The following is a 9,920-nucleotide window of genomic DNA, read 5'->3' on the forward strand; positions in this document are numbered from 1 at the left end:
TAAATACTATTTGTGTAGGTCAATATAAGTGGAATAAGAGTTTTATAAATAGGCTTTTCCACAGCTGTTTCATAATATCTGCCTAAAAACAGTTTCCAAAATCTTCTTGGTAACCGGTAACCTAAGAGTCATGCTAAGTTAACTAATAGATACTCATTTATAATTTCTAAGATAAACTACTGAAACATTCATTATTGAATATAAGTTTACATTTACATACTTTTGGCTCTTTAATTTTATACAGAATAGAAAGACTAAATATATTGGATCTGTTAAACACTAAAAAATTGTACTATGGGGAAACATGTATTGTTAAAGTTGTGAGATGATGTATTCATAACATTTGCTAATCTGTTACAGAATGCTAGTATGTAGCAGACAATTCACAACTATCTACTTCTTAGTTTACTCTGTTAAAAGGTTACTAATGGTTAACATTATAATCACTATATGTAATTAAAACTACTAAAATTAGGCGGGGGCAGAGGCTGCGGCGGATCACTTGAGGTCAGGAGTTTGAGACCAGCCTGGCCAATATGGTGAAACTCTGTCTCTACTAAAAAAACACAAAAATTAGCTGGGCATGGTGGTGCGCACCTGTCATCCCAGCTGCTCCTCAGGAGTCTGAGGCACAAGAATCGCTTGAACCCAGGAGTCGGAGGTTGCAGAGAACTGAGATCCTGCCACTGTACTCCAGCCTAGGCGACAGAGCAAAAGACTGTCCCCCGCCGCCAAAAAAAAAAAAGAAAGAAAGAAAAAGAAAAAGAAAGAAAGAAATGGTTCATTGCAACCTCTGACTCCCGGGTTCCAGCAGTTCTCCTGCCTCAGCCTCCTGAGTAGCTGGGATTACAAGTGTGTACCACCATGCCCAGCTATTTTTTGTATTCTTTTAGTAGAGACGGGGTTTTGCCATGTTGGCCAGGCTGTTCTTGAATCCTGAACTTAGGTAATCCACCCACCTAAGCCTCCCAAAGTGCTGAGATTACAGGCATGAGCCACCGTGCCCGGCCAACTCTTACTATTTATTTACAATAGCATCAGAAATATTAAAAGCTTAGAGAAAGCCGGGTGCGGTGGCTCATGCCTGTAATCCCAGCACTTTGGGAGGCTGAGGCGGGCGGATCACGAGGTCAGAAGATCGAGACCATCCTGGCAAACACGGTGAAACCCCGTTTCTACTAAAAATACAAAGAAATTGGCCGGGCGGGGTGGCGGGCGGCTGTAGTCCCAGCTTCTTGGGAGGCTGAGGCAGGAGAATGGTGTGAACCCGGAAGGCGGCGGAGCTTGCAGTGAGCAGAGATCGTGCCACTGCACTCCAGCCTGGGAGACAGAGCGAGACTCCATCTCAAAAAAAAAAAAAAGCTTAGAGAGAAACTTAATGAGCAATACTTAAGACTTCTATACTAAAAACAGGAATTTCTTACAGGAATTAGAGAAGCTAACTAAAATGGAAAGCTATAGCATTGCCATGAACCACAGAACTCAATATTGCTAAGAGATTAGTTCTCACTAATAAAAAACCTAGCTGGGAGGCCAAGACGGGCGGATCACGAGGTCAGGAGACCGAGACCACCCTGGCTAACACAATGAAACCCCCTCTCTACTAAAAAATACAAAAAACTAGCCGGGCAAGGTGGCGGTGCCTGTAGTCCCAGCTACCCGGGAGGCTGAGGCAGGAGAATGGCATAAACCCGGGAGTCGGAGCTTGCAGTGAGCTGAGATCCGGCCACAGCACTCCAGCCTGGGTGACAGAGCGAGACTCCGTCTCAAAAAAAAAAAAAAACAAAAAAACCTAGCACGTTTATCTAAAGAAATCAAGAAGTTGATTCCAAAATGAATTTGAAAAGAAAATGACCTAGAATAGCTAAAAGTTGTTTTTGTTTGTTTGTTTGCTTGGTTTTTTTTGAGATAGAGTCTCACTCTGTTGCCCAGGCTGGAGTGCAATGGCACAGTCTTGGCTCACTGCAATCTCTGCCTCCCAGGTTCAAGCAATTCTCCTGCCTCAGCCTCCCGAGTAGCTGGGACCACAGGCATGTGCCACCATACCTGGCTAATTTTTGTATTTTTAGTAGAGATGGGATTCACCATGTTGGCCAGGCTGGTCTTGAACTCCTGACCTCAGCTGATCCGCCCGCCTCGGCCTCCCAACGTGCTGGGGTTACAGGCATGAGCCACCATGCCTGGCCCTAAAAGTTTTTAAAAAGCATAAAGTTAGAGGACTTACTCTAACTGACTTCTAGACTTCTTATAAAGTTACAATAATCAAAGACCAGGTGGTATTGTCAATGCGACTTAAAATATATCCAAGGAAACAACAGATTGTCCAAAAATAGACTGACACAAATGTGATCAATTTTCTCTATGATCATCAGAGTAATTCAGGCAACAAATACTGATGGAACAAACTGATAACCATATAGAAGAATAGACTCTCGAACCCTACTTCACATCATAAAAAAAACATGAGGTGCATCACAGAACTAATCATAAAAAGCAAAATATACAGCCAGGTGCAGTGGCTCACGCCTGTCATCCCAGCGCTTTGGGAGGCTGAGACAGGCAGATGACCTGAGGTTGGGAGTTTGAGACCAGCCTGACCAACAAGGAGAAACCCTGCCTCTACTAAAAATACAGAATTAGTGGGGCGTGGTGGTGCATGCCTATAATTCCAGCTACTCAGGAGGCTGAGGCAGGAGAATCGCTTGAACCCGGGAGGCGGAGGTTGCGGTGAGTTGAGATTGTGCCATTGCATTCTAGCCTGGGCAACAAGAGCAGAATACTGTCTCAAAAAAAAAAGCAAAATATACACAGAAAATACAGAGCACTATCCTCACCATACCTAGAAAAGACAATTATCCTCACTATACTTAGAAAAAGACAAATATTTGTTTGAGAGGTCAAATAATTATAAAAGAAACAATGATTAACTGAAATTCACCAAAGTTAAAAACTTCTATTCCTCAAAAGACACAATTAAAATGAATATGCAAGTCATAGACTAGGGAAAATATTTGTAATACGTACATTGAACAAAAGATGTGGATAGCCACAATATGTAAACAATTCCTACTACTCAAGGAAAAATAGATACTACTTAAATAAAAAATGGATAAAACACTTGAACAGGGCTGGGCGCGGTAGCTCATGCCTGTAATCCCAGCACTTTGGGAGGCCAAGGCGGGCAGATGGCAAGGTCAGGAGTTTAAGACCAGCCTGGCCATGGCCAATATGATGAAACCCCCTCTCTACTGAAAATACAAAAAAGTACCCAGTGTGGTGGCGCACACTTGTAATCCCAGCTAATTGGGAGGCTGAGGCAGGAGAATTGCTTGAACCCAGGAGGCAGAGGTTGCAGTGTGCCAAGACTGCGCTACTGCACTCCAGCCTGGGCGATGGAGTGAGACCCCATCTCAAAAACAAGGAAACAAACAAACGAACAAACAAAACACTTGAACAGATGCCTCTGATATAAAAAGCACGTGAAAAGGTTTTCAATATTATTAGCCGTAAGATAAATCTAAATTAAAACTGCGAAGTTGGCCAGGTGCGCTGGCTCACGCCTGTAATCCCAGCACTTTGGGAGGCTGAGGCAGGTGGATCACGAGGTCAGGAGTTTGAGACCAGCCTGATCAACAAGGTGAAACCCCGTCTCTACTAAAAATACAAAAATTAGCTGGGCATGGTGGCACACGCCTGTAATCCCAGCTACTTAGGAGGCTGAGGTAAGAGAATTGCTTGAACTCAGGAGGCGGAGATTGCAGTGAGCTGAGACTGCGCCACGGCATTCCAGCCCAGGCAACAGAGCGAAACTCTGTCTCAAAAAAAAAAAAAATAAAGGCCGGGCACGGTGGCTCAAGCCTGTAATCCCAGCACTTTGGGAGGCCGAGATGGGTGGATCACGAGGTCAGGAGATCGAGACTATCCTGGCTAACACGGTGAAACCCTGTCTCTACTAAAAAATACAAAAAACTAGCCGGGCGTGGTGGTGGGCGCCTGTAGTCCCAGCTACTCGGGAGGCTGAGGCAGGAGAATGGCGTGAACCTGGGAGGCGGAGCTTGCAGTTAGCTGAAGTGAGCTGAGATCCGGCCACTGCACTCCAGCCCGGGCGGCAGAGCAAGACTCCATCTCAAAAAAAAATAAATAAATAAAAATAAAAATAAAGTAAAATAAAATAAAAAATAACTGCTAAGTTATACAACAAGAATGGCCAAAATGACCAGAATGGCCAAAATGAGCATAAAATGTAGAAAAGAATGTGGGGCAATCAAAATTCTCATACACTGATGATGAAAGTCTAAAATGGTATAGTAGTTTTAGCTACTAAACTACCAAACTAAAATGGTAGTTTCTAAAGAAGTAAAATATGCATCTGCCTTATGAATCAGCAATATCACTGCTAGGTGTTTACTGAAGAAAAATAAACATGTATGTCCACAGAAATATTTTTACAAGAATGACTATAGCAACTTTGTTCATAAACTAAAAACATCCTAAACTAAAAACATCCCAAATGTCTTTCAACAGGAGATGCATAAACTGGTATATTCATACAATGGAAAACTGTTTCACAGTTAACAAACTACTTATGCATGCAGAAGCATGTATAAATCTCTCAGACATGAAGCTGAGTGAAAGAAAGCAGATATGAAAAAGGTTTGCAGGCCGGGCGCGGTGGCTCAAGCCTGTAATCCCAGCACTTTGGGAGGCCGAGACAGGCGGATCACAAGGTCAGGAGATCGAGACCATCCTGGCTAACCCGGTGAAACCCCGTCTCTACTAAAAAATACAAAAATCTAGCCGGGCGAGGTGGCGGGCGCCTGTAGTCCCAGCTACTCGGGAAGCTGAGGCAGGAGAATGGCGTAAACCCGGGAGGCGGAGCTTGCAGTGAGGTGAGATCCGGCCACTGCACTCCAGCCTGGGCAACAGAGCGAGACTCCGTCTCAACAAAAAAAAAAAAAAAAAAAAAGAAAAAGGTTTGCAATAGACAAAATAAATCTATGTTGGTAGACGTCACAACTCTGATTGTCTTAACGGGAGGGACTGAGTTGGAAGAGGCCTAGTGGATCTTAATGGGTTAATGAAACTGTCTTTTATCTTGATTGGAGTGTGAAATACATGGGTTTATACTTCTGTCAGAACTCACAGAAGTTTACACTTTATATCTCCATGTACATTATACCTATAAAACATGGAATAGATTCTTGGTAAGGTAATAGCAGCCAATACTTCCATAAACACAGGTAAACAAGGAAAAGATTTACATGGGGAGTGATATTCATACCTAAAATTTACATTTTAGAAGCATGAAAGTCAGCCATATACAGGCACTTTACAGGTCTCACATCTTTAATACACCACTAATAGGAAGGCTACTATGAAAATATATAAAATAACAAGCGCTGGTGAAGAAATTGTAACTCTTGTACACTGTTGGTGGGAATGTAAAATGATGCAGCTACTACAGAAAACAGTATGGTGATTCCTTAAATATTAAACACAGAATTACTACATTATTCAGCAATTCCACTTCTGAGACTATGCCCAAAAGAACTGAAAGCAGGGACTAAAACTGACATTTGTACACCCATGTTCACAGCAGCAATATTCACGATAGCCAAAAGATGGAAGGAACCCAACTGACCACTGATGGATGAATGAATAAGCAAAATGTGGTATATACATACAACAGAATATTAATCAGCATTAAAAAGGAAGGAATGGATGAACCTGGAGGACATTATGTTAAGTAAAATAAGCCAGTCAGAAAAAGGATAAATACTACGTGATTCCACTTACAAGAGGTACCTAGAGTAGTCAAATTTACAGAGACTGTAAGTAGAATGGTGGTTGGCAGGGCTAGGGGGTAGGGATAAAGGGAAGTTATTTTTATTTATTTATTTTTTTCAGATGGAGTCTCGCTCTGTCACCCAGGCTGGAGTGCAGTGGCATTATCTTGGCTCACTGCAACCTCCGCCTCCCAGGTTCAAGCAATTCTGTTTCAGCCTCCCAAGTAGGTGGGATTCCAGGCGCCCACCACCACGCCCAGCTAATTTTTTGTATTTTTAGTAGAGACGGGGTTTCACCATGTTAGCCAGAATGGTCTCGATCTCCTGACCTCGTGATCCGCCCACTTCGGCCTCCCAAAGTGCTGGGATTACAGGCATGAGCCATCGCGCCCGGCCGTGGGAAATTAATGGGTACAGAGCTTCATTTTTGCAAGATGAGTTCTGGAGATGGATGGTGGTAATGGTTGCACAACAGGCGAATGTACTTGATGCCACTGAACTATATGCTTAAAAAGTTTAAGATAGTATATTTAATGTTATGTGTATTTTACCACAATAACAAAAATAGATCCCTAAAAACATTCAAAGGCATCAACTACTTGACATTTAATATTTACTAGACTTCATTTATAGACTCACCTAGATAGCTGTAACTTGGAAAAATTCTCTGTGTCCATAGCTCTTCTCCTTGTTCCAACTTGCGGATCATATCAGGCTTAGTCATGTGAAACCCTGATGATGGAAAATGAGACTCTTGGTCTAAGCTGTTTCGACCTTAAAACTATTGAAGTTAGATAAAGATACAACTTCAAGGTAGTAAATGAGGTATACATTAATGTCTTACCAAAGTTAATACCTTACACTACACAAGTGATGATATAATCATATTTTCTTTTTTGTTCTTTTTTTTTTTTTTGAGGCGGAGTCTCGCTCTGTCGCCCAGGCTGGAGTGCAGTGGCCAGATCTCAGCTCACTGCAAGCTCCGCCTCCCGGGTTTACTCCATTCTCCTACCTCAGCCTCCCAAGTAGCTGGGACTACAGGCGCCCGCCACCTCGCCCGGCTAGTTTTTGTATTTTTAGTAGAGACGGGGTTTCACCGTGTTAGCCAGGATGGTCTCAATCTCCTGACCTCGTGATCCGCCCGTCTCGGCCTCCCAAAGTGCTAGGATTACAGGCTTGAGCCACCGCGCCTGGCCTTTCTTCTTTTTTTGTTTTGAGACAGTCTCGCTCTGTCACTCAGGCTGGAGTGCAGTGGTGCAATCTTGACTCACTGCCACCTCGTCTCCCAGGTTCAAGCAATTCTTGTGCCTCAGCCTCCTAAGTAGTTGGGATTATAGGCATGTGCCACCAACACCCAGCTAATTTTTGTACTTTTTAGTAGAGACAGGGTTTCACCATGTTGGCCAGGCTGGTCTTGAACTCCTGGCCTCAAGTGATCCACCGGCCTCGGCCTCCCAAAGTGCTGGGATTACAGGCGTGAGCAACTGCACCTGGCAATATAATACTTTCTACTAAAAAAAAAATCACCTCTAATCCCTGAAATTCAAAGTTCTATATGTATCAGGAATTCTTAGGAGTTGTATGACATTGAAAGATTCAGGAGTGCTTCTTACCCACAGATACAAAGTGGCAATAGTTTTCCAACATCACATCCCTGTAGAGGGCCTTCTGAGCAGGGTCTAGTTGCTGCCACTCCTCCTGGGTGAAGTCCACAGTCACATCCTTGAATGACACTGATCCCTGTAAGGGCATACTCTAGTTCATCCTGAAGTGATCGGAAATGTGTGAGAACTAGATATTGAAGACCTAGTACTGACAATGTTTACTGGTCAGACTAGTTTCCTTATTTATGTTTTATATTGTATAAAATTCTCTCTCTGAAAATACATCCATTTGTATTTACTTATAATCTCATGCTAAACATACTGAGATCAAAGTACTTGTCCTGAATGTGACTGGTTGCCTGGTAGACCAAAATGAATAAAACCCTGACCCTGCTCATGAGAAGTTACAGGCTAAGAGAGGGGCATACATGTAAATACATGCACTTAGTAGGTTTTACAGATGCAATGACAGAAATACGTACAAGGTAAAGTGTCACAAAACAAGGAAAAATTTCATTTTGTACTCTGAGGCTTCACTGAGGACATAAAAGTTTTGTACTCACAACGAATTTGTTTTGTAGGAATACAGGGCATCAGCTTTTAAAAATTCATGGGGAGAAAAAAACCAGTTAGTAAATCAGGAAATAGCAAAAGGCACAGTATGTTAGGAAACAGTCTTTGAGCTCTAAGAAGGAAAAGGTATATGGAGGTAGGCAGTGGGGATATTATGACATGATACTAGATTTTTTTTCCTACAGAACAGCGGTCTTAAAGATATACTGAACACATTCCCAACATTGTAGCTATTTATAAACCATCAATAGGCATTTATGAAAATCTACATTGTTAATGATTACTGCTCTTGAATGTAAATTGTTAATATTTTATTTCCTTCCAGTAGACTATCTCGTACATTCTACTGTGATGCATGCCCTACTTTGGGTCTGTTGCTTTAAGGAATATAAAGAACATGAATAAACATAAGTTGACACACATGTTATGTGATAAAAGTTTTGAGGCAATACTCCTGAAGACTAGAAAAGGCTTAATGTATATTAGGTGGGAATGACAATTAAGTAACCATGGTTAGAGATGTCTTCTAGATTAAGGAAGTGTCAGCGGGCTGACAGAGAACAACTGTACCTACATGACCACCATTACAACAGAGATGGTTGTAAATTGGCTGTAGAGTGGAAGAGATACAGGCATGTTATCTGCATAGGCAAATGCATGGCTGCTGGGACTAGAAAGTGAAAATGGGAAACAGAAGAAAATGTAGGCTGGACCAAAGGAAGTAATGAGGTAAACCTTGGAAATGTACTTTAAGTGTCTGTGGAACATACAGGTGGTGATAGTTAGTGGAGGTTGGATATACGGTTCTGATACTCCGGACAGAGGTCTAGAGTGGAGAGGGGTATTTGAGAGTCACTAGAATCACATGAAGTGTAGCCTTCAGAGTGAGTATGATTATGCGTAGAGAAAAAGGGACTGTGAAGAAGAGAACCAATTAGCATTTGAGGAAAACCAATATTGTAAAGGTTGGTGGATGAGCTAAAGAGGAATTTTCTGAAAGATATGAAAAGAGGACAAAGTACTGTTTGACCAACAATAGAATATTTCAAAAGTGGCCTGGCATATGGATTTCCTTCTCCTGCACCAGCATATGAAACATTAAAAGAAACTAAAAAGAAAATAACAAATCTCTAACAACATCAGAACACTGGAAAGGTTTTCACTGGCAGGCCACAATTTATAGGAACGGCTAGCAGACATGAATAAAACGGGAAGATCAGAGAGGAGGAACACAAAACCCGTTTCTTTTACAAGCCTGCAATCAAATTGCTATCCTAAACACTTCACAAAGCAGGACATCTTTCCAGAAACTAATGCTGGGATCTACCACTTCTATCTCCCAACATATCATTGCAAAACCTAGGCTAGCGGAGATAATTAAGGTTTTTCCATGTCTGCTCCATGACTACTCACAACTTAGATCTCAAATCAGCATCAGGACAAGTTAAATTGATTCAAGCCATATATTCCCATTTAAATCAAGACAATACTTTTCTGTTCCAGCAGTTTGTTTGTGAGAAGACTGAGAAAGGAGATGATGAATGATGTACCCAATGAATATGTACAACTAGAAGGTGCGCTTGGGGAAGGCTTAAGTTGATCTGGTTGGAATGGAGAAATTGTGAACAGGGCTGGATATAGGGTGAGGCAGGTGAGGCATCTAGAATGCAAAATTTAGGAAGGCACAGCCCTGAGGGTACCCCTTAAATATTTCACCTCATGCCACTTGCCTGCCTCATCCTAATCTGGCCCTGACTAAAGACTAGTTTCACGGAAGAAAATCCCAATATCTGGGAAGGTTAAAGGACAGGGAAGCTCATGTTCATACACCATGAAAAAAAGTTATTTAAGAAAGAGAGGAAACATCATCTCACCTGAGACATGGCTTTGAGATTTCTAGATGAACCTTCTCTTTTGAGCTCTTCTTTTGGAAAAGGAAATAGTCCTGAGAAAGCAA

At 42.1% G+C, this 9,920-nt stretch overlaps 1 protein-coding gene across 8 annotated transcripts in view; it reads right to left on the minus strand.

The window, feature by feature from the left end:
- ZNF382 (zinc finger protein 382) overlaps positions 1–9,920 on the minus strand; it is a 57,958-nt gene that overhangs the window by 21,700 nt on the left and 26,338 nt on the right. For 4 of the 8 annotated variants that reach the window (XM_033225929.1, XM_033225928.1, XM_033225927.1 and 1 more), the window contains exons 2-4: positions 9,838–9,908; positions 7,400–7,551; positions 6,426–6,518 (exon numbers count right to left, since the gene is read on the minus strand). In XM_033225929.1, coding sequence (XP_033081820.1) covers positions 6,426–6,518; positions 7,400–7,538 — 232 coding nt within the window. In that variant the 5' untranslated portion in view covers positions 7,539–7,551; positions 9,838–9,908. The remainder of the gene's footprint in view (positions 1–6,425; positions 6,519–7,399; positions 7,552–9,837; positions 9,909–9,920) is intronic. The other 4 variants (XM_033225931.1, XM_033225930.1, XM_033225934.1 and 1 more) reach the window with 2 other exon arrangements.

This window comes from Trachypithecus francoisi, unplaced genomic scaffold (assembly GCF_009764315.1).
Source record: "Trachypithecus francoisi isolate TF-2019V2 unplaced genomic scaffold, Tfra_2.0 Lachesis_group12, whole genome shotgun sequence".
Classification (NCBI taxonomy): domain Eukaryota; kingdom Metazoa; phylum Chordata; class Mammalia; order Primates; family Cercopithecidae; genus Trachypithecus; species Trachypithecus francoisi.